This window comes from Eulemur rufifrons, chromosome 19 (assembly GCF_041146395.1).
Source record: "Eulemur rufifrons isolate Redbay chromosome 19, OSU_ERuf_1, whole genome shotgun sequence".
NCBI classification, from domain to species: domain Eukaryota; kingdom Metazoa; phylum Chordata; class Mammalia; order Primates; family Lemuridae; genus Eulemur; species Eulemur rufifrons.
In genome coordinates this window covers 42171644-42195171 of record NC_091001.1, presented here as the reverse complement: position 1 = coordinate 42195171, position 23528 = coordinate 42171644, and the positions used below count along the sequence as shown (strand labels likewise).

The window sequence follows — 23528 nt, the reverse complement described above, 5'->3', positions numbered from 1 at the left end:
CTTGCCCCTGCTGTATATGCTCCATGCATGAGTCCCAGGTACGATTATTAGAACATGACTTGTAAGAACACTGGTGAGTAGAGGGTGATGTTTTTCTCTTGGCCTCGGGGGAGGGTATGTATTTGTTGAAGTGTACACAACCACCTACATACACAGAAGTAGATCTACATACAGCACATACTACATACATACTCTAAATTTTGGGGGCCTGGGAAGAGTATATTCTTAAAAATCCTATTTAGAGATTGTATTTTAAAAACTAAATTATCTTAAATGGCAGCTATTCATTTGGAAAAGTGATTGCAGATTGGAAAGTAGTTGTGCGCACATTGCACTGTGGAATGACTCTCGTGGTACCACGCAGGCTTGGTTGTCTGCTGCATGGGCTCCTGGCAAATCCATCATTTTTATTGTGGTGTATGGACTTGTGGTGGTGGTGTTTCTTTCTGGGGTGCTTTGGTTTTTGGGTTTTGCATGTTTGCCCCATAGTCTAGCAAGGGAAGGGGCAGCAGTAGTTTCTTGATGAGCCACTTTTGGGCATCCCCGGAAAGGGTCCAGTGGGGAAGGTTCTCACCCCTGACCGAGTGACCCTCATTTCCAGGGGAAGCAATGGAGGGTGTGGTGAGAGGTGCCCTCTCTCCTCCACCTTCTTCCTCTTCCCCAGAACTCAAGGGATGGCCCTTTGACGGATCAGTCAGGGCCTCTCATTCAATGATCAAAGGGACATCCATTCTACCCAGAGCTCACAACTTCAAATTTTAGGAGGAGACCTCTGAATTGGTGGCTTGTACTTCTCCTTGCTGCTTTCTTTGGCTTAGTCAGATGGTCTGAAAAATAAATTTATAATATTGGATTAATTGGGATCCAAGCTAAAAGGCATGTAATTTATCATCACCATTTAGGAGGATCAAACATGCTGGCCAGGCCCCACACAGCCAGGGCACATGGAGTTTGTCCTTTAGAGGCTCCAGATTGTGTTGGGCAGCATCTGGGCTGTAGCTTTGACATATCCCTAAATAACACACACTGTTTGGTGCTGAGGAGAGGGGAAGGAGGAAGAACCAGGGTGTCAAACCCATCGAAGTATTGTCTTAACATGTTTTCCACTTCCACTTTGTCTGATGGAATGTTATTTTTCAAAGTAGGGAAGGCTTGGAAAAAGAGAGAGGGAAAGGGAGCCCAATTTCCTGGGGATTTCCTGAGGTCACACATGTGAGGGAGGAGAACTGTGGGTATGTTCACAGAAAGCTTGAAGTCTGATTGGCCAAATGAAAACACAGGTTTTAGTTTGGGGGGCAAAGTCCACGACCCACTGCAGTCTTTCCCTTCACTGTGTTAACCTGACCCCTCTGGTATAAGCAGACCCCATATCTCCACTTAACTGCTGCTTGTAAGTTAACAGGTGAGGTTCGGAGGAGAAAGATGAGCATTGGGGTAATTACTGGGTACAGTTGTTCAATATCTGTATACACATTCACACACGCATGGTGAAACTACAGATACATACAAATATAGATGAAAGACTTAGACATACTTTAGTATTTCAAGTTTCTGCCATATAGACAAAAGGATTTACTCATGCTCATCAATAACTAGACATCCCTGAGTCTAGGAAAACATCCCTGAGTAACAGAATGCTTTATCTTAGGGTTAGTTGTAGCTGGGGTTGGGATGATGCTGCCGTCCTCATCAGATTCAAGCAAACCCCTTAGAATCTATTCTTATCCTTTTTAGTACATCATCTAGCTGCCAGTCCATAATCTACATACCACAGGATGTTGTCAGAGCCAAGGAGATCATCGCCCAGATCAACACCCTGAAAACCCAAGTTAGTTACTACGCAGAGCGGCTCTCAAGGGCAGCCAAGGACAGGTCTGCCACTGGCCTTGAGAGGACGCTTGCCATCTTGGCAGATAAGGTAGGAGGGGCTGCCCTGCTGCATGTGGGCTGGGGGGTTCCCTTGGGTTTCTGGAAGCCACTGGACACTGCAGGGCAGCCCAGGTGTGCCTAGAGCTATCCACAAAGAGAGTGACATTGCGATGACCTTGAAGGTCCATCTTTAGGGCCATTTCCCACAAAGGCTCAGGGAGGTTTGGTGATTTGCCTGTGTCTACAGAACTGTACAGGCCAGGGACAGGGCCCAGGGCTTATGACTCTTAGGTGCTGTTTCATGCAGATGTGTCTTCCAGCAAGTCCATGGGGTTTACTTTATTGGAGCTGATACAGTTCCACAACTTTCTTAATAGCAAATTGTTTTTTTATTTTGCCTCATTTCTATTGTACTTGAATATGAAAAAAGAAACTGAGCTATTATACACACATAAAACAATATAATTTTATTGGCTTACATAGTAAACCAGCTTCTAATTAACTGTAATGTGATCCTGGTTTAAAAAATACATAAATACTGGTCCATACTGAGGGAGTGGGTGTATCAGACCCCTTTGATGGATGATTTTTCACATTACTCAATCTCCCTCTCAGGGTGCACGCACGCACATTCTGATTACACCTCCCCACTTTGCTGGGTTGAGCTGCTGTTCTTGACCAGAATGTGTTATATCCTTCATATGTGTTCACACAGCAGAAAGATTGAGAGATGGGGATTAGATCAACTGGAAAAGAAAGACGTAGTTGTCAGTAGTAAAATTATGCAGCACAGAAACCCAGTTACATATGAAATTCTCCAAAACCAGACATTCTGTGCCAGGAGTTTAGCTGCCCAGAGCCCAGGACTTCAGGTATTAGGTGCTGAGGAGCAAAAAGATAAGGCTTCAATGATTGAAGCAAAGTGATGCCTGACCCCTGGAGATTTGCTCCCTGGAAGTTGGAGGACAGCCCAGCAGGTCTGCCAAGGCTGGGGAAATTGGCCCTCTCCTCAGGCCCTTCTCCTAGCGATGGCAGGTCAAAGGCAGGCAGGGGTCAGAGAATGTCAGAGATTTCTCGGCCTCCTTTCATCTTCCTTGTGTTCCCCAGTCTTGGTGGGAAATTCCTGCTAGCCCAGTTGGGTCACATGGCAGTCTTTGCACTCTTGACATCCTAAAGGATGCAGCTCTGTAGTTGCTCTGTGCTGTGGAGAAGGGCAGGGGGCACGGTTCTGGGCCTCGGCCTGTTCTCCTTCTCTGAGGGTAGGCAGGCCTCCCAGCCCCTGGCCTGGGCTCAGCAGCCCTGGTTTGTTTGCCCCTGCAGACCCGGCAGCTGGTCACTGTCTGTGACTGCAAGCTGCTGGCCAACTCCATTCACGGGCTGAATGCTGCGCGGCCTGACTACATTGCCTCCAAGGCCTCCCCCACATCGACGGAGGAGGAGCAGGTGATGCTTAGAAATGACCAGGACACCCTCATGGCCAGGTGGACTGGGAGAAACAGCCGCTCTTCCCTGCAGGTGGACTGGCACGAGGAGGAGTGGGTGAGTCTGCTGCTGTGGCCTGCCAGCCGCTGCTGAACTTGGGCTGAAAACCACGAAGCCTTTTGTCAGTCTGTCAGTCTCTTCCCCTCTGAGGTGCCTAAGTTTCCTTCCCAGATGGCTCTTGGGCCCCTGATGTAGGGATGGAGACTGTTTTCAAACCTTTGTGTACAGATGGGGCGAGCAGGGCTGTGCTGAGGGCTGGGCCAGCCTCAGACTGGTTACAAAGAAGGTGGGTTTTCCTCCTGAGCCCTTGCCCTGTCCGAGGTCTTGTCTCCTCTCCCCTGCCTGTGCCCTCTGTGACCCTGGCTGCTTGGAGCTAGCCAGCCTCTCCTGCTTCCTCAGTGCTCTGTGTGCCATTGGCCCTTCCAGAGCTATTTATGTCTGGGGGGATGTGGGAGCTCAGGTGCTGGGGCAGCTAGGTGAGGATTTTGGAGCCGCTGCCCCTGACATTACATCGTGTTATTGTTCCTCCCGGAGTTGGTCCTGGGAGCAGGATCTGTGTCTCTTGAGGGAGTGACACATCAGTTTTTGTCATTTGTTGAGTCTGCCTCTTAGAGGTATTGTTGTGGGTGCACTGAATTATTAATCAGCAGCAAAATGGTCCTCCAGTTCTGACATCTTATAGTCTGTGTGGGTGTGTGCAAATCCCTCCCAGCCCTCCCCAACCCCTCCCTCACCCCTCCCCTTCTCCCATCCTAGATGATCAGGTGTTTCCATTCCCTTCCATCGAAAAGAGACCTCCGCCCTGTCCGTTGTGATGGTTGTGGGTCTGCAGTGGCAGGAAGAGGGGATGACACTGGTGCCCTGTGCCCTGTGGTCCTTCGGGCAACACTGGAAGGCTGTCTGCCTCCATGGCAGTTACTAGAAAACATCTCCCAAACTTTATAAACAGTGGCTGTGGGACATTGATTTGTCTTTGAAAAGCAAACACAATTTATTGGGGAATTTTGAATCATCTGAGCAGGGGGTCCCAGGATGGGGGATTGGCGGAGGGCACTGCGGTTTGTGTTCTGCTTGTTTTTCCCGTTGAGAGAGCCGACCCAAACAGGCCCCTTTGGTTTGGAAGGAGAAAGTGTGGCTGAACGTCGACAAGAGCCTGGAGTGCATCATCCAGCGCGTGGACAAGCTGCTGCAGAAGGAGCGCCTGCACAGTGAGGGCTGTGAGGACGTCTTCCCCTGTGCGGGCAGCTGCACCAGCAAGAAAGGTAACAGGAACAGCCACGCCTACTGGATCAGACCGGAGGACCCCTTCTGCGATGCCCCTTCCTCACCATGCCCCTCCACCATGCCCTCCGCTGCATGCCATCCTCACCTGACCACACGTGCGTATGCATCCACGCTTCCACTCGCTCCTCCGCCTCACGCTGTGTTCCTTCTGTTTGTCTGTCTCTGACTCCATGCCCTCTCCCCCGTGCAGACTGCAGGGAGGGCTGTTAGAGCAGGGATGTCTCAGTGCATGGAGCAGTGGGCAGTGAGGGCAGAGGCTCCAGTTGGCTTTCCATGCAGCCAGAGCCCGTTTGTGAATCTGCGTCACCGCCAAAGGCAGAACCTCAGTGCCCTCCTGGAACACACTGCCGTGGCTGTAAGGGTTGGGCTCCTGAGCTTTTCAGGTTTGTAAACCAATCTGAGAACCTGAAGGAGGCTGGAATGCAGACGCTTTTCTAATGTGATTGTTTATTGCATTGGGAATCGGTAGAATGAAGGGGGCAAAGGTGAGTCATGCAGGGACATAGCTGGATGAGGGCGGTTAACAGGCCCAGGGGACTTGTCTAAAGATGGCTGGCATTGGCTGGGCACTCTTACCCAGTAGAGGCATGTTGTCTTGGAACTTGGTAACTCAGTCAGTGTGGAACCCCGTTCTTGGGCCTCTGGTAGACTGAGTTACTTTCCTCTTTTTCATACCACGTCTCAAGGTAGGACCTTGGCATGAAGCAGCACACTTCAGAAATGGTCTTCTCTCTGCAGAGACACAGAGCATACCCAGACACCGTGCCCTGTCTGTAGCTTTAATGTGGGAACACATGTTTTCTAAACAAGTAGATCCTGGGTCCCTGTAACTCGGGTGCCTCCTGCCTTTTCCTGTAAGAGCTGGAGAGGGTGATGGGCCAGGCAGCTGAGACCTGGCTTCAAACCAAGCTTCTGCCTTTCTTTGTTCCCCTGTGGGCGTTCTAAGCCGTAGTAAGGCTCAGATGTATCAGGGTCAGGCTTCATACAATGAGAGCTCTTAAATCCTGAATCGGGCAACTTCCATTTGAGGCAGAATCGCGCTCCTTTGTCAGAGTCTCTTGATAAATCTTTCTGCCGTTTATAAGATGTCCTTCGCCACCTTAATCTGCCTGCAGTCTGTGTCCAGGGCCTTGTCTCACTTGAGCTCCTGTCTCGGTGATCTTCATGTCATCCACGTTTCCATCTGTGGGGGATCATAGTCTAACGTCCCCAAACCTGTAGTTGGTTCATGAGCTATTTTGTCTCTATTTGTGTTCTCTTTTTGGTGTAAATTGTATTTCTTTTGAAAATGTTCTGAAAGTTTGTTACTTCTTTTTAATATTACCTTGTTTATAAATTTTAATTGTTTTCTGCAGATATTAAGAGTAATGATTGGATTTTTTTAAATGCAGGAGCTAGTTTGTTTAATCAGATGTGCTTTGTATTCATCACTTACGTCATTTTTTTCTAGGCACATCCTATATTGTTTAAATATAGACAAATTTCAATTCACTCTGAAAGTTATTTAAATGAGCATTTATTTATGATATTTAGGGTTTGACTTGTGTGTACCATAAAAATCAGCTCTGTTGTATTAGTGGGAACATGAAGCATACATTTGAGAGAGTCTAACTTGCCGATCAGTACTCAAAGTGTATGAAACCATATGCCACTAAATTAACTGTGGACTATCCTTAATTTAAAATCTTTAGCGTAGCCAGGAAGGTGTTCAGACCTCAATGTGGGCGGGAGGATCAGGCAGAACCAGTCTGTGAGTTAATTATTGTAGAGAATCCCTGGTTTGCAGTGCCCGAGCTTGGCTGTTAAGACTTTTTATACCATTCCAAGTTACTGGAGCAGTTGTTTTGGCTTAACAAGCAGGGTATGTTCACGCTGACATATTTATTATATTAGAACAACTCTCTACTGCTTTGAAAGGCATTATCACTTTTCATTCCAATTCTCTACCCTGTCCTGGGTCCCGCAGAACTGATCAGAGCCCTGCCTGGCGGGTGAGACCCACTGACAGGTCCCTGCCAGCTGGAACCACAGAGGCTCGTCAGGCCTTTCTCTCCTCCTCACCTCTCCACAAGTGCCCCACACCTGCCCTAGGCCCTACCTGCTGAGGCACCGCCACTGCCATTGCCCCACCAGGATTTGGCGGCTTTTGCTGCCTTCCTCGCGCATGCTCTCTTGCTTTCCTCATGTTCAATGAGGCATTCAGATCCCGGACCAGGTTTTTCTTAACCTGGGGTTCATAGATGCACCCCAGGTTTCTTGTACCCCCGAGATTATTGCTGAAAATTTGCATGTGCATGAAGAGAAAGTCCATAGTGGTCATCAAATTGCAAGGGACTCCACAACTTAAGACAAGTTACAGCCACTGGTCCAGGAGTACCAGAGGAGACCCTCTCTCTCCTCCCTTAGACTGAAAGGTGAATTTAGAAAACTGGGTTTAATCCCTGATGCCTCAAAGGAACAGCCCCAGCCCAGCTGTTTGGGGTCACTACAGAAGCTCATAAAACAGGCTCCAGACCTTCCTCCTTATCCACAGACTCAGAGTTCTGGAGGAGGGCATATGGGGAGGCAAAAACTTGTATGTTTTCAAGGCCTGGGATAATTCTGATGAGCCAGACAGAGGTTTAAAACTCACTGCCCTGTATCACTCCACACCACTGAGGGTTTCTCTCCCTGTTAGCTAGACAGTCTCAGGACATATGGGTTCTAACAAAGAGGTTGAGCTCTTCGACCTACATAGGGCTTTATATTTTCTGTCCCCTCTGCCAGTTCAAGAAGTCACTTCCAAAGGTGATTAGAGAGGAAGGACCCCTTGCCCCACCCCCTTCTCAACTATCCAGGCTATAAAAATCTCCATGAAGCTGGATCTAGGTGCTCTTGGAGATCTGAAACCACCTTGTTTCAATATCCTGAAAACATTGTTTGAGCTGAAAAGCTCAGACAAAATAAAATTTTACTCCCATGATCCCTTTTCAAACTTGTTTTCTTCCAGGTGGCACACCCAGGTAACCAGGAATTTTAGAGTTTTTAAAAGAAATGTGAAATTGAAATGATTATATCCCAGCGTGACTCAGTGTAGGTGAAATGGAATAAAAATTGGTATTCTTTGAGGACCTGGACCCAAATTATAAAAGTTTTACATTTGGTTTAAATTTGAAAGATTGGCAGAGTTTTTTGGTATATTGGTTTCATTACTGGCTCTTAATGCTTTGGATCTCAGCATGGATCCCGAGCCCGGGCTTCCCGGTGAGCAGGGCAGTGGGCTCTGACTTGGGAAGGCTGTCTGCTGGTCAGTCTCTCTCAGTACAAGTTTGCTTCCAGATGTTGTGAGCCAACATGGGGCTCTGCCACACATGTGGTTTATGTGGGTGTTTTCTTCAGTGGCACTTATCACATTGCAATAAGTCAGTTCACTTGTCCTGAAGAGCATTCTATGTTGAAGTACCAGCAACATGAATGTTTACACTGGGGAACTGGCACTGTTTGCCACCGGAGGGCTCAGCTGCCTCAGAGCAGCTGAAGTGCCTTCGTGAGGCTTCTTGGGGAAGAGGCAGCCAGGCAACCAGACCTCTTCTCCGTGTGGTCAGCCACCTTACTGCGAGCTGCGGGGGCAGCTGCTCTAAGACTGAGTTGCTCGTGTTTGAACTGTGTGCTGCTCCTTAACCATCCATGTTGCCCTCCATTTCTGTGCAGATTGCAGCCCCCCTCCTGAAGAGTCCAGCCCAGGTACGTGGTTTCCGTTCAAGGCTCTGCCGATGGCTTTTTAATATTCAGGTAGCATTTGTGCTAAGTTATCAAACATTACCTTATGCTCCTGGAGTTGGGAAAATATTTTAGGACCTCCTTCGTTGTGAGGAATGTAAGGCTTTTCATAGGTTTGGTGAGGGACCAGTCGGGCTGAGGGAACTGTGGCCTGAGGCAGGCTGCCTCATGTAGTTTTTTTACTTTTACATTCTAAAACCTTTTAAATGATTAATGTTCCTCATTGCATTGGGCTTCATGAAGTGGGAGACCTGATTTAGAGAGGTACACATTTGGAAATGCTTCCTGCATATTCACCTGAACTTGTGAACGTTACCTTGAGGACACAGTCAGATAATAGGTCTCCACCCAAGTGCTGTGACATTCGTCGTCATGCAGCATCCTCTCGTCTGAGTCTGGGTGCAGCTTTAGAATTCTTACCAGACATCGCTAGGGGCTTCAGTTGGAGTTAGTGCTAGAAATGTAATCTTTTCACTGCATTTGCATGTAGAAACCATGTGTATGGTTCTAGTTCAGGGGTTGGCAAGCTATAGCTCTGAGCTGAATCCTGTCCAGAGGATTACAGCCTGCTCTTGTAAAAAACATTTTATTGGAAACCAGCTGTGTCCAACTGTCCATGTATAGTCTATGGCTGCTTTTGTGTGGTGCCGCCACAGTTAGTTGCAACAGAGGCCCTATGACCTTCAAAGCCTAAAATATTTCCTACATCGCCCTCTACAAAAAAAAGTGTGTCAACCCCTGATCTAGTTCATGTTGAGTCTCCTGGATATGGCTTGTGGTTTTCCCACAGTGAGCATGAGCCCTCCCCAAATAATGTGGTTTGATTTCTTTGTTTTCTTATATTCTAAAAATCAGCTACATGATCTGTCTGATGCTTGTGTATTTCTGACTGGATGTAAATATAAGATAGCAGGACTCCTGCTTTATATCTAGAGTGCAGCAGGTCGATGCTTGTGGGATTGACGAAGCTATTCCTGTCAGTTGTTAGTGAAGCGTATCCACTCATGCAGTACGGTGAGTCAGCTCGCGTGGCGACTCCTGGCAGCAACCCCAAAACCCCATCTGAAGTTAGTTCGTTGGCAGGCTGATCTGATTGGGCGCATCTTACCCTCCCAGTTTGCTTTTAGTCCCCTCACAGTTTCTCTTTTTCAAAAAGTCAGTGTTGCCTTGAGCAGGTCTTGGGCCTCAACCCCGTTGACCCTCAAGGTTACTGAGGCCTTGGTAGATGCACAGTTAACCTTGGTTTCCTCCTCCTCATTGCCTCTCCTGGGTTCATGCCTGATTCTCCTCCTTCATATCTATCTCTGGGCTCCCAGTCCTCCTCAGCCGACCTCCACAGTAGGCTAGTGCTTCAGACGTAGCCGACTGTCCCCTGAGCCTCAGTGGTGGTGAAGTCTGGGACCATGCCCAGCAGCCAGGGCCAGGAAAGGGCCGGTGGTGTTTGCACCTGCCCCACAGGAGCCCAGGCGTTCTTCCCAACTCTGGGCTTCATGAAGTTTGTAGAAATAATAGAAAGTCTCATGGGTTCCCAGGCAGCACACAGACAGTGCCTGGTTTGTAGAACCCGCCTTGTTTTATATCAGCTGTGCCATTTTCAGAAGCACTGATGGCTTTTCAGCAGTTGATACTACGTGGTCCCCTGCCAGGAGTTCCTTTTGCTTTTCCAAAAGCTATATTTCTTCTGGGTTAAAACACACACACTTACAAACACACATACATACTCTCTCCCTTTCTCCCCGCCTTACTAAGGAAAAACAAGGCAGAAGCAGAATGTGAATTTGAAAGAACCTTTTGGAGTTATCTAAAGTAGTCTGGTCCATGGATTGACTACCAGGCAGTGAATGTTACAAGTTAGTAACTAAAGAGCTTGTCCCAAAAAGTGGATCAGCAACATCATTCAGAACATTGTTGAGTTGAGCTGATTTTTTTCATAAAAAACTTTCTCAGTGAAGGAAACAGAGGAGAAACCCTTCACCAACTCCAGTGTCCCAGACATCTTTAGTTTTCCTTGTCCTGGGTAGAAATCATGTTACTGCTCATGAAATTCATTTTGTTGGAAATTTTTTACCGTTGATTTCTCCTCACATTGAAAAAATATATTAGCCACCAAGGTCTACTTTCTCTCCGCAGCAGAAGCAGTCTGACATGATAGAAATAACATGGAGCTTACAGTCAGCCAGACCTGTGCACAGATGCCACAGCTTTCTGTGTGTCTTGGGAAAGCGACCTCTCTGAGCCTGTTTCTTTACCTATATTAATAAACCTTTCTCTGGGAATTACATGAGAAAAGGGTTACAAAGGGAGGTACTAACAAGTGTTGCATAAATGGTGGTTGATGCTCTTAGTGAACCATCCAGACAAGCCTGAGCCCTTCCCCAGCAGACGTCACATTCACCTCCCACCCAGGTCCACATGTCCTTTTGTGTAGGACAAACATCTGAATGCTTTTTAACCATTCTTTCTATACCTCAGTGTTTTTCTTTTTTTTCGTACTGTAGCAAAATGGAGTCATTCCTTTATGAATTTAGTGTGAAGAGAAATAGGCAAAGTGAATAAGTTATATGGAGAGAGCTTGCTTAGTCAGATAAGACCACTTGTATATTCTGAACATTTTCAGAGTAAAATGATGATTTGCATATTAATTATATATGCATGTGCATGATAAGTAGAAAAGCAAAGTAAAATTGGCAACATTTGCTCTGGAAGCATTTACTTCTTAGTGAAGAATAGTCTTAATGACTACTTGCCTTTCCCCAAACTATTTGGCTAGAAAAACCTAATCACCATTGGCCTTTTTTGATAGGCAGTAAATGTAATTGACATGCATTCAACAGAGTTTTTCAAAGAAACAAAAACATGGTCTCTGAGAATCTCAGAGGAAGAGACTTAGACATTATCTAGTGCTGCTCTCATGTTTTACCAAAAAGGACCCATGTGGCTGAGGGGTTGGGGGACTTTCCTGTGGTCCAACACTGCTCAGTGGTGGCCAGAGCCTGGGACTCACATTTTCCACTTCTCAGTCCAGAGTTCTTTGTCACCATGATTTATTTGCTAAGACCTTTCTGCTATGGACTTTCTAAATTTAAGCCTGCTTTTTTCCATTACAGATGTAAATCCTTGTCCACATACTGTATGCCTGCATATACAGTTAGATCATTTCCAACTTTTAAATAGCTACATGTACTTAAAAATCCTCATTAACCAAACATTGAACATGAGGATGTTCTTTTGCATGTTTCAGGTATTTCTGTAGGTTTGTTTCTCAACACAGTGCTAACCATGCAGTTTGAGAGAGCAGAGCCAAGCCTCCCTTCTCTCGGTCTTTTAGATTCTGATTATCTAAGACGGGCTACCCTCTGGTAGCTGCATGGCTCCCGCAGCCCCGTGGCCTTCCCTGAGTGTGGTGACATGGTTTGGGGCATTCTGTGGCTCAAACCCTCGCCCTCAGGGGTGTGTGCTGCCCAGGCTTCACTCCACAGCTTCTCACCATATTTGGAGTGGTGGGTTCACTAAGGGGTGATGATCAAATGCCTATTTCTAGGCTTAGTGACTTGTTAAAAATATAACTGATGAGGGCATGTCTTTTCTTTTAAACATCTAAATGCAAAGGCAAAAAGAGCCAAAACCAAAGATATCTTTCACCCTGTTTTTCTCCCTTGAGTTTCTATTTTTAAAAAGTTGTTTTGGGTCAGAGTTTCCTTGTATTCCTGAAAGAAAACCAAGCTAGAAATAAATGGCACCAGGCAAGGAAGGTGGGGGCAGGGTAGAAAATGAGTGAAAACTCAGGAATTGCATGAAATGTCTTTTCCTTCAGACATGGCAAGTGAGGGTTTAACACGGTTGTACACAGGCTGGACAAGGGCAGAGTTAGTCCTTTGCACCAGAAGAACAGGGGTCTCTACCTTCGTACCTGGGTCAAGAGAAGTGAGGTAACAGAACTTTCCTGGTGTCCTTCCTTCCCAGTTGGAGGAACCACTGTACTGTGGAAGGAGATTGGCCTCTGCAGAGAGAATATTTTCTGACCTCATTGTGACTTGAAGAAGCTTTTTTGTTGTTTTCCCCAAAAGGCATAGTCTTGAGTACTTCTGTGTAGGATCCTCAGTAGGTTCGGGAGGTTAGGCATGCGTCTGTGGGACCAGAGTGGACCTGGTGTTTGAGGTTATTGGAAAGACTCAGGGCTGGAGGGTTAGAGACTGGGCTGCCTCCAGGCAGAGTGTGGGCCAAGCAGAGCTAGAAGATGTGGAAGGGATGGAGAGGGGGAATGGGGAGGACGGTGTGGTACCTAGGGGTCGGGTGACTTGCTAAATTGCCAGAGCCTAATTCTTAGGTCTTCCTTCCTAAACGTCATGATCCCTCCACTGTGCACAGGGGAGTGGAGTGAGGCCCTGTACCCGCTACTCACCACCCTCACGGACTGCGTGGCCATGATGAGCGACAAGGCCAAGAAGGCAATGGTCTTCCTGCTCATGCAGGATAGCGCGCCCACCATAGCCACCTACCTGAGCCTGCAGCACCGCCGCGACGTGGTCTTCTGCCAGACGGTAAGCCCCAGGAGTGCCACCAGAGGCCACAGGGACCTCTACCTCAGAAAAACAGGTTCAGGAAGCTCCTTTACCTCCCTGATCACTTGTAAAAAAACCACATTTGGCCATATTTCCTCCTGGCTGTTGTTTTTAAGTTTATTTACTAGAGGTCTAGATTTCAGCACAGGGAGGAAATCTACTTGATCAGTATGCATTTGTCTCCCTGAAGAACTGGCACCTACAGAATCTCCTGGTTCTGCCCCCTGCACCAAAATTGCAGATGGCGCAGGCCTCGTTACCGCTGGCCTCGTTGCCGCCCTTTTTTCCCCCTGCAGAGGAGTTCAGTGAGGGCAACATGGACACTTGCTGTCAGTGTTGTCTTTTTTCCTGTAAATAAAATAGGCACCTTAGTTCTATGGCTTGTTGCAGAACTCTGTTTTAATGATTTTTGTTATCTTTCAGAGAAATGAATAGTTGAAATGAATGTAACAAGTTAAACAACTGCCAGCAAACAAATTAATAAAGTGAACAGTGACTTAGGGTCAGGCTGGTTCTCTGCAGTTCCCCTCCTCATCCCTGGAGGCCCGTTTCATCCCACAGAAAATATCCTACTGAGGAAACGTTGAGTGACCATGTTCTTGTCCACTTCTGTTTTTTCTTGTGATTAACTCAGTTTCCAGCCAGAGATGGTATGGATTTGTGAGTAGATAGACCCTTTCACTGTGGGGAATTAATTCTGGGCTTCCAGAAGGTTCCAGCCTAGGAATAACCCTAGGCAGCTCAGGTCTGAAGCTGGGCCAAAATCAAACCTAACTTTGGGAGTGACAGGAGCAGCAAGCCCAAGATGTTAGGCATCCTCCCCATGGCCTCTGCCCTCCACAACCCCAGAGCCAGGGCACTCCCCACACCCGGGGTCCCCGGGAGACAGGAGGTGCCACTGAAGCCCCTTTGAGCAGTGAAAGCAGAGGCACTCGGGCCTGGGGCGGGGCATGAGGCCACTGCTATTTGGTGAGCAGGTGTCTGACCCCGAAACCAATTTACGCTGTGTCCCTCCAGCTGACTGCTCTCATCTGTGGCTTCATCATCAAGCTGAGGAACTGCCTGCACGATGATGGCTTCCTGCGGCAGCTCTACACCATCGGGCTGCTGGCCCAGTTTGAGAGCCTGCTGAGCACCTATGGTGAGACCCGTGGGCCCTGCTCACACCTGGCACTTCTAGGGCTGCACCAGGAGCCACAGTTACCTGTGTGAATTCCATCTTTTCTTCCTAGATATTTTTCTGATTATACAAGTATAATGCATGCTGATTATTAATAAAGTAAATCCAAACATCACCAAAACACATAACAAAGAACCAAATGACAGTTATACATACGTACTTTGGTTTGGTTTGTTTGTTTGGTATGTATCTTTTTTAAAAAAATTATTATGGGTGCATTATAGGTGTTGTTATGTATCTTGAGGGTCTTTCTAGTTGAGGATGGATGATCGTTATTTAACCAGTAACTTCCTGTGGGACATGTGGGTTGCTTCTGACTTCTTCCTATGCAGCCAGTGCTGCAGTGGCGTTGAGCATATACGGCACTGCGGTCCTTCTGCAGCTATGGAGTGGCTAGACGGAGAGTTTGCTGGGTCAAAGGGTAGGAATATTCTAAAACTTAATAGATACTTTCAAATTGCCCTCTGAAAAGGCTCTCTTCTTCTCACCCTTGTTTTCTGTTTATTTCTTCTGAGAAGGTGAAAGTGGACCATTTTTTTTAAGTATTTAATCTTTGGAGTTCTAGGACATCAAGTAGACATCAAGCCCTGTGTAAAGGAGGATCTGGCCGCAGCAACGCTGTTGTACTGCCTCTCTCCATTTTTAAAGAGCTGGCTTTGCCTTCTGAGTTCCACACATTTCTGTTTCCCCCTTCATGGCCCTGTGCTTGCCCAGAAAAGGGTGAGGGAGGATGGCGCATCTCCACCAGCTGCATTTTTTAATGTGGCCGGGGGATTTCTGTAGCAGTCCTCTCAGAGAAGTGAGTCACAGGGAAAAAGGCTCAGAGACGCCTACCCCGTCCACACGTGCACCCTCTCCTATCACAGGCGGGTCTGAGCTTGTTGTTTTTCGTCTGCACCTGCCTCAGTGACTGTGCCATGTCCGCAAAGAGAGTGGCAGGGCCCTCTGCCTGACAGCCCCTTCCCTCCCTCGCATCCAGGTGAGGAGCTGGCCATGCTGGAGGACATGAGCCTTGGAATCATGGACTTGAGGAACGTGACCTTCAAAGTCACTCAGGCTGCTTCTAACGCCTCAGCGGACATGCTGCCTGTCATCACAGGAAATCGGTAGAAATGTTGGTTTAAATTTCTCTGGGCTAGAGTGGTGTTTGTCATTTATGTTTATCTCATGGGATGCGATCTTCCTTTATCAATTTTTATTCTATTTAATTTTGTTTAAAATGCTGGTCACAGCCTCCTACATTAGTGTCACTCCTTAAAGATCTGGCCAACAATTTGGCCATCACTGAGCCAGGGGCCCGGTCCGGGCTCTGGCACTGAGGCATGCTCAGGCCCTTCCTGGCCCCAAGGTCACAGCCTCACCCCTGCTTTCCCTCTCTCTACCTCTCTCCAGCGATGGGTTTAACGTGCGGGTCCCTCTGCCAGGCCCGCTGTTCGACGCCCTGCCCCGGGAGATCCAGAGTGGCATGCTGCTGCGGGTGCAGCCCGTCCTCTTCAACGTGGGCATCAATGAGCAGCAGACGCTGGCCGAGAGGTGCGTGCCAGCCCCTTGGGGACTGCTGTGGCTGGAGCAGCCGTGGAGATGATGTAGAAAGTGTGCTTACCTAACCTCTTTGAGTTCCAAGTGCTATGTGGACTTTGTCATCCTTCCTTCCTTTGGCCAACATTCTTTCACCATGACCGTGTCCCCAGCATTGTCTTTGGTGCTGGGAACACAAAGACGACCCAGGTGGAGTCTCTGTCCTCAGAGACTTGGCTGGTGGGAGAGAAAGATGTGGGTGATGGAGATAAATAAATACAAGGAGTATGGGCCCTCAAGTAGGGGTACCCAGTGGGGTCTGAGGGCTCTGTGAAGGCTTCCTGGGTGGGGGAGGGTGGCTGAAGTGGGTTTTGAAGTATGAGTAGGGTTTGGATAAGATGGTAGAAGAGAGACTGGGCATCTCAGGCCAAGAAGAGTGAGCAAAGGCCTGGGTTCAAAAGGCCTGTAGCAGGAATATGGCATGTCATTCTGGAGGCCAAATTTCCTTAACAGCAAGCACTTTAAGGTATCTTTTGATACTAAAATACACATATCATGCTAAGTTACACCTGTCATGTAAATGACAACACAGGAGGGACTTTCATTTCATTTTGGAGAGAGAAACAGTACAGGGGCCAGGGCCACCAGGTTCCAGGCAGGGATCCACAGCGCTGAGGGCAGAGAGGCCTTGTGTGCCGGTCCCAGTCCTGCCTTGATCCTAAAGGCTTACACCTGGTAAACGCTCCTCCAGGATCACTTGCCATGGAGCGGAGTCATGTGTACCTATGTGTGCACACGTGTGTGGGGGAGAGAGGCTGAATTGGGTGTGTGTAGCCTATGATGGCTTTCCACTAGAAAAGGAAAGTCTCTCCTGTGTTGTCATTTACATGACACATGAAACTTAGCATGATATGTGTATTTTAGTATCAAAAGATACTTTAAAGTACTTGCTGTTAAGGAAATTTGGCCTCCAGAATGATATGCCATATTCCTGCTACAGGCCTTTTGAACCCAGTGAGTGGTCATTGTCCACTGACCCCCTAGGTGTAGGGTCACCCCCCCCAGGAAGTATGTTGTAGTTTCTGGGAGACATTGAAGAACATTCAGTGGGCAGAACATGATCAGGTTTATATTTTAAGTAGATCATTTTGTTGGCTTGTGCCAGGAGGAGGTGAGGGGGCACAGGAGGTGAGAAGTGTGATGAGGAGGTTGCTGGAAAGAGTCCAGGCAGTCACCCAGACCAGGGCATGGAGTATGGTACATGTTCTGAGAAGGGACAGACTGGAGAACTATGGAAGTGGTAAATGGAAGGGTGTGGTCTTCCAGTGGGGCTGAATGGGAGAGAGACAGGAGAGTAGACCAGACACACCCAGGCTGCTGGATCTGGGGAGTGAGTGGGGCAGTGCCACCCACTGAGCTCATGAACCAGGAAAGGAGTCATGTTCAGGAGCAGATGGTGAGCTGAGCTTGGGCTGAGGGCACCAGCCCAGGAAGCAGAGCCCAAAGGTCTGAGCAGAGCTGAGGAGCCCATGTCAGGGAGGGTGACAGCCTCACAAGAGCCCCAGCAAGAAGGCAGCCCAGGGGAGAGAGAATGTCACTCCCTGTATCCAGCAGCTATTGATCCCAATGGCTCTGCAAGAGCAGTTTCTAGAGCGCATTGAGGCAGGGCCAGATGCAGGGAACAGAGGAGCAGGAAGGAGGACGTGCCACTGAGGATGGGAGGGACTGGAAGAGTGCAGGGCTTGGCTTTGTTTCTTCACTTGTTCCCAGGATGCTAGTGAGCTGGCCTTGCTTATGAACTGAGGGGAGGGCCCCAGAGAGGGGAGGCCATGGTCCTGGGGTCAGGGACGATCCCCAAGGGAGCAGACACCTAGAGGAAATGCCATCGTGGGCACCAGGGATGAAGGAGCTGTGCCCCACAGGAGGGAGTCCTGCCCTCTGAGCAGTGTTGCAGGGCTCTAAAAAGGCTGATACTCAGGAAGGTCACTCAGCAGGGAAGTGCTGGGGCAGCCCTGGGGACCTAGGACTTGGACCTCAGAACCTGCATTTTTAATGACCACCTTGTGCCTGCCTCATAGGTTGCATTTCATGATCTTTTCCCTTAGGCATTTGGCACATGCTCACTTGTTGCACATGGCGGCGTGGCTGGGTGTGTAGACAGAGTGAACCTGCGTGATGGGAAAAGAGTGAGGACGGCCTCCTGTCAGTATTGGAGGGACAGTCCATCAGATTGGAGTACAGTGTGTGCCCTCACTCCCCAGCCATACCCCACTGCCCTGCCATCCCCTCTGCTGAGTCCCACTGAGACAGGAAGACATAGGGACTGTGAGCTGAATGGCCGTGAGTAGGGGTTCCTGTGCCACACAGGACAGGACCCTTCGCTCTCTGGGTCTGGTGTGGCTCTCGTGTCCTGATAATCTCTCAGGAAGGTCTCTGACAGATCATACGTGGTTCCTGCCAACAGAATGTATTTAAACGTCACCAACACTGTAGAGGTGACTTCATACGCAGGAGGAAGAAAATGGTTTAGAATTTAGATGTGCACAATTACTGTTTGAGAGAATCAACATCGTTAGCTTTCATGCAACTGTGTTCATGGTAGAAGGTGACATTGGCCAACTAATGGCATTCCCTTGTTATTTCCCAAGGTTTGGCGATACATCTTTACAAGAAGTCATCAACGTGGAGAGTTTGGTGCGGTTAAATTCCTACTTTGAGCAGTTTAAGGAAGTTTTGCCTGAGGATTGTGAGTAATTCTTCACTTGCGGTGGGTTTTCCCTGCTGGTCTTTTCCTCACTGGGTGGCTGAGCTCAGGCTGTCTGCTTCCTGATGCTGCCTGGCTTGTCCTGCTTCCGTGTGTCCGTGCACGCCTGCCTGAGTGCCTGTGTGTGTAGTCTGCAGTCTTCCTTTTCTCCCTCCTACCCCAGCACACACACACACACACACACACACACACACACACATACAGAGCCTATTCACCTCTTCAGACTCTGCCTGGCTTGAATTCCCACCCACAGAAGCTTCCCTGGGCTGTTGCTTATCTCTGCTGTTGATTCCCTTCTAACCTATGTGACGTGGGCTTTCCCACACACTGTTGTAGTCATTGACATAGATGGATGCATTCAGTGGCCAGTGAGGATGCTGCAGCGAGGACTCTGGAAGTTTCAGAACTCAGGAAAGAACCCAGGGATGCACGGCACTCACTATCTTTACACATGGAATTCTCTCCCAAATTCCACCCAGTGAACATTCCCTGAGCACCTGCCATGTGTAAAGCACTATAGGACCCAATGGTGAATACGACCCTGCCGTTGAGGAAAAGCCACCCAAGAACATCCCACCTGTCTGTGCAGGTGCTGCTGCAGTCACTGAGGGTGCCACATGGCTCAAAGAGACACGTCCCTACTTCGAGTTATACTAGTGTCCTCTAATAGGGGTTTCCACAGAGGAAAGACCACATCCACATCAGCTGGGAAGATGCGGGCAGCTTCATTTGCTTTCTGTTGGGAGGCATGGTAGATCTTAGAGTTCAGGAATAGTACTAGAACAATACTGCTGGTGAACCCTGTTACAGGCTGCTGTTATGCCAGGCACCGGCTAAGTGCTCACACATGTTTCCTTACGGAATCCCACAGCAGCCCATGAGGTTGGTGCTCGTGTCTGTGTCCAGGTGAGGAAAGGTGCTGCCTGGCTCTGAAGCCATCCTGTTAGGAGAGACTGCTGCAGAGGACCTCCAGGGCCAGGCCAGGAGTCCGTATTACTTTAGTGTGGTGTTCGTTAGGGAAGCAATGTGAAAACGCTGCCTTTTCACAGATTTATCGAGCAAGAAAGTGCTGTTGAATGGGAGGAGGGGACACAAGCCACTGGTAGATGGGCGATACGTCGTTTCACTCTCTGACTCCAACCTGGGGCAACAGTGGGCTTGGAAAGAAGGGGCGAGGCATTGAGGAGGGCTCAGGCTGAGGACCAGCTCCTTAGCAGCCATCTGACACTGAGGTTGGCGAGATGCCAGGCATGGGGGGATGAAGACCTGGTGCTGGGCTGGGACGCTGGAGCTGGTGGCAGCAGCAGTAGCGGATGGGCTGACAGGAGAGGAGCAAGCACAGTGCGGACCCCCACTGAAGGGTGGGGCCCTTCATGGCTGAGGGCACTGAGGGGCAGGATGAGAAGAGGGCTGAGGACAGCATCTGAGGCTGGGAAGAAGGGATTCAATAGAAGGGCCAGAGAGGGTACCGCTGGCAAGCGGGAAGTAGGTGGCCAAGGAGGCAGGAGCCGGGGGCATGGGGCATTGCGGTCTCTGGATTTGTGGACAAGGACCCCCTGGTGAGCTCAGGGGACAGTCTCAGTGTGGTGAGGAGTGGGCCAGGGGAGCAAGTGGTGACGAAGTGGCGCTGCCTTGGAATGGACCCCCTGTCCCAAAGATGGGCAGCGACCTGATGGTTGGGGCTGTGGGAGGCTGGAGAAAGCGCTGGAGCTCCAGGGGTGACGGCCGTGTGCTTAAAGGCCCGAGGGAAGGAGCCAGAGAAAATGGGCCGGAAGGTACAAGAGGGTGACTGAGCTACAGACCAGGTCCTGGAGAGCCCAAGGCAGACAGACAGTGCCTTGTCAAGGAGGGAGGGAGGAGAAGGGGTAGGGACGTGAATGGAGTAATACAGGCGGGTGGTTCCTCAGGGGAACAGGGGTTCTTTTTACTGAACGTGTGGGAGGTGAGCACAGAGCCAAGGCCTGAGGAGTGGAGGAGACTTGGTGTGGGTGCAGCTGGGGCCCTGGAGGCCATGGCTCAGCCCCAGCCACAGCAGTTCCCCAGAGAGCCGGAGACAGTACTGATGCCTGGGCCCCACCCTAGAGGGTGGCAGGCAGGGCCTGGGCACCGGGGTCTCAGAAACTTCCCAGTGACCCCATGTGCCACACGACATGAAGAGGCTCCTCCAAGGCCTCAGCTGTAGGTGGGCTGCACGGTGCAAGGAGCCCAGTCCTGAGGCATCCTCACCTTCCGCAACAGCGCTCGCAGGTAGCGACACATCTGTCGAGGCCTTGGTGTGAGCCAGGCCCTCTCCTACTCACTTTACGTGGATTATCTAGCCTGGCCCTGTAGCGGCCCTCAGAGGTGGTGCCGGTTTCACACCCCCTTGGCAGAGAGGAGGCACGGAAGGCATCTCCCCAGCAGCCCAGTGAAGCCCAGGTAGTGTCTTCTGACTCCTAGGGGCGGCCAGGGAGCCACAGCAGTGGAGAGGGCAGGGGAGAGCGGGGTGCACTGAGGATGGAAGGAGTGCTAGCAGTGAGTGGCAACGTCATGAAGGCAATGTCTGCGCTCAGCATCGTGGAGGGTGGGCAGTTTGCAGTGCTTTCAAGGACCTGGGAGATGTTAGACTAATGACGAAGGCTGAGGAAGGGTGAGGCCTGTGGGAGCAGAAGCAGCCCAGGCTGGACCTCCCAGGTGGAGCCAGCAGACTGGACCATGACCCAGGGAGCTGGGCAGCCGTGGCCCATGCACCTGTCAGCCCCAGGAGAACTGCTGGTCTGTGAGGCTGAGAAGATGGAGCCCACCCAGCAGAATCCCCCCACGTCGGCACGGTTCATCAGTGGGCAGGTATTCACTAAACTGGGCTGCCAGGGCAGCCAGGGAGAAGCCACGGTTGATCTTGGGAGGTGGAATCACGCCGTCTCCTCTGGAGGGTGAGTGCCCCAACCCACCTGGGGCCCCCTCTTCTGGGCTGAGCCCCTCACAGGCAGGGGCTTTCTTTCTATTTCTTTGTATCTGGCCCCATCCCCTGGACAGTGCACTACCAGTAGTGTGAGATGATTAGCACAGGGTTCCTTGTGCGTCAGGAACAGGGTGTATGGTGGACACTATGTGTTGTTAGATTCCAGATGGTTTTGATTTGGGGATTCAGGCACTGTGGCTCTTTTCCTTAGCCATGACCTTGATGTATTTGTTAATCCCAGTGTTTGAAAATCTCAGAGTGCCTTCAGGAGTGGTGGTTTTTCCTAGATTTTGTTCCAGGTTTCCTAGGCGAGGCAATCTGAGGGATGCTCAGGCTCAAGGTGTCCTGGAAGGGCCTGGAGCCTGCCGGAGTGGAGGAGGAGCACTGTTAGAGCAAGGAGAGGCCTCCCTGGGTCCGTCAGAAATGCATTTCTCCAGTTGTAGGCTGAGGTCCCCCTGGAGGAGGCTACATGTTCCAGATCCCCCAAGGTTTCCAGGCCCACTCGATGGCCAAGACCTGCTGCCCCGAGCGTGCTTCACTCTGATGGAAGTTTTGGAGACTAGATGGGTCTCCCTTCCTCGTAACACCCTCCCTTTGGGAGTGGGGCAGGGAGCACAGGTGTTTATAGGAAGTTCTTTAGGTTATTTGGCCTGGCCCCTCAGAAGAGCTGAGAGGAGATAAAGTAACTGCCTTTCCAAGGTGGCACTAAAGTGGCAGTGAAACTGAGTGCTCACCATACTGGTAGCCACGTCCAGTCCCCAGACACCCTCCTCCCTTCTTGTTTTGGCTGCACAGTCAACGTGTTAGTGTTTCCGTGCCACAGCGGCTTACCTGGGTGGCTCCTGCTGTCAGGGGAGAGTTCCTGGGTGCGGCACCTACTCCCAAAGACTCCTTTTCTCTTCCAGGCCTACCTCGGTCGCGGAGTCAGACATGCCTGCCAGAGCTGCTGCGGTTTCTGGGTCAGAACGTGCACGCCCGAAAGAATAAGAACGTGGACATCCTCTGGCAAGCCGCTGAGGTACTCTTTATAGTGAGGAAAAGGCAGTTACTGCTGCGCCCACTACCAAAACTCATGAGAGTAATGTTAACAAATCCCAGCCTCAGCGGGGAGTGGAGAGAGCAAATGTCTCCGTGTGGGCTCAGAGAAAGTCGCTGAGTATGTTCTAAAACTCTGCAAGGTGCCGAAACTTGCCTGTGGGTTCGTTCCTTTGGGGCTTCCTGAATTCTGATAAGCTTGGCACGATCTGTCCTATGGGGCACTTAATAGCCAGGCCGATGACAGTGGTCACCTTCAGAAGCCTGCATGGTGGGTAGCAGCTAAAACCCTCTGCCTCCTGCCTCTCTTGATAGGTTCAGAGGGAGACTGTGGTGACCTTTCACATCTCTTTAAACAGTCCTTATCGTATGTTGTGGTTTTGATCTCCTAGTTTTCCCAAGTCCTTACCCTCAAATCTTTTCTCATAAATTTACTGTGGAAATTTTTCAGTCTGAGCCTGGGCATCAGAGCAAGTTCATGGCTAGTCGTTCTCTCACCCCTGATGAGGGACTGAGGTTACCCCTTCTGTGTGGCAGAATAACCTGCCTAGCACTGGAACTCGGGCACGAGTGGCACCACGTAGCATCCTGGCTCTCTGCCTGAGCCTGAGCAAAGGGAAGAAGGACACAGGAGCAAGGTGGCACCGCACTGCCCACCATGTCTGGGCCAATGCCCTGCATCACACAGCCCAAGCAACACACGGGGGCATCCCCCACAGCTGTCCCAAAGCATGACTGTCCTTGTCAGGAGAGTGTTTCTCCGAGTCTCTTCCACAGCAGCAGGGGTCTTGGCTGGTCACGGTGCTCGACAGCCGTTTCGAGACATTTATTAGATCCCATATTCAAGAGCCTGCTTCGTGAAGTTCGTCTTTTGGAACGTGCTGCACATTGTGGGTATGGGAATGGTCATGGCTGCTGATCGTGTTCTGTTGAATTAAGCTTTAAAGAGTGAACATTCCCTTCTATGTGTTAATCTGTTCGTTTACCCTGTCTAGTACCCCCACGGGAAAGACTGTTGGAAAATGTGGGATGGGTCAGTCTGCCGATCTCCCCTCTCTGGGCCAGGCTGCCCTGTGAGTCTTTTAATTACAACAGAGCACATTTGGAAGCATCAAGTGACAGAAAGCACAGCAG

At 49.8% G+C, this 23528-nt stretch overlaps 1 protein-coding gene across 8 annotated transcripts in view; it reads left to right on the top strand.

Annotated features, from left to right (window-relative positions):
• Positions 1 to 23528, top strand: part of INPP4A (inositol polyphosphate-4-phosphatase type I A) — a 140184-nt gene that overhangs the window by 101818 nt on the left and 14838 nt on the right. For 5 of the 8 annotated variants that reach the window (XM_069495011.1, XM_069495010.1, XM_069495008.1 and 2 more), the window contains 10 exons: positions 1735 to 1918; positions 3190 to 3408; positions 4475 to 4613; positions 8326 to 8358; positions 12763 to 12935; positions 13974 to 14097; positions 15116 to 15242; positions 15529 to 15669; positions 18303 to 18400; positions 22265 to 22377. In XM_069495011.1, the coding sequence (XP_069351112.1) occupies positions 1735 to 1918; positions 3190 to 3408; positions 4475 to 4613; positions 8326 to 8358; positions 12763 to 12935; positions 13974 to 14097; positions 15116 to 15242; positions 15529 to 15669; positions 18303 to 18400; positions 22265 to 22377 (1351 nt within the window). Of the gene's footprint in view, positions 1 to 1734; positions 1919 to 3189; positions 3409 to 4474; positions 4731 to 8325; positions 8359 to 12762; positions 12936 to 13973; positions 14098 to 15115; positions 15243 to 15528; positions 15670 to 18302; positions 18401 to 22264; positions 22378 to 23528 lie in introns of all 8 variants that reach the window. The other 3 variants (XM_069495005.1, XM_069495004.1, XM_069495012.1) reach the window with 2 other exon arrangements.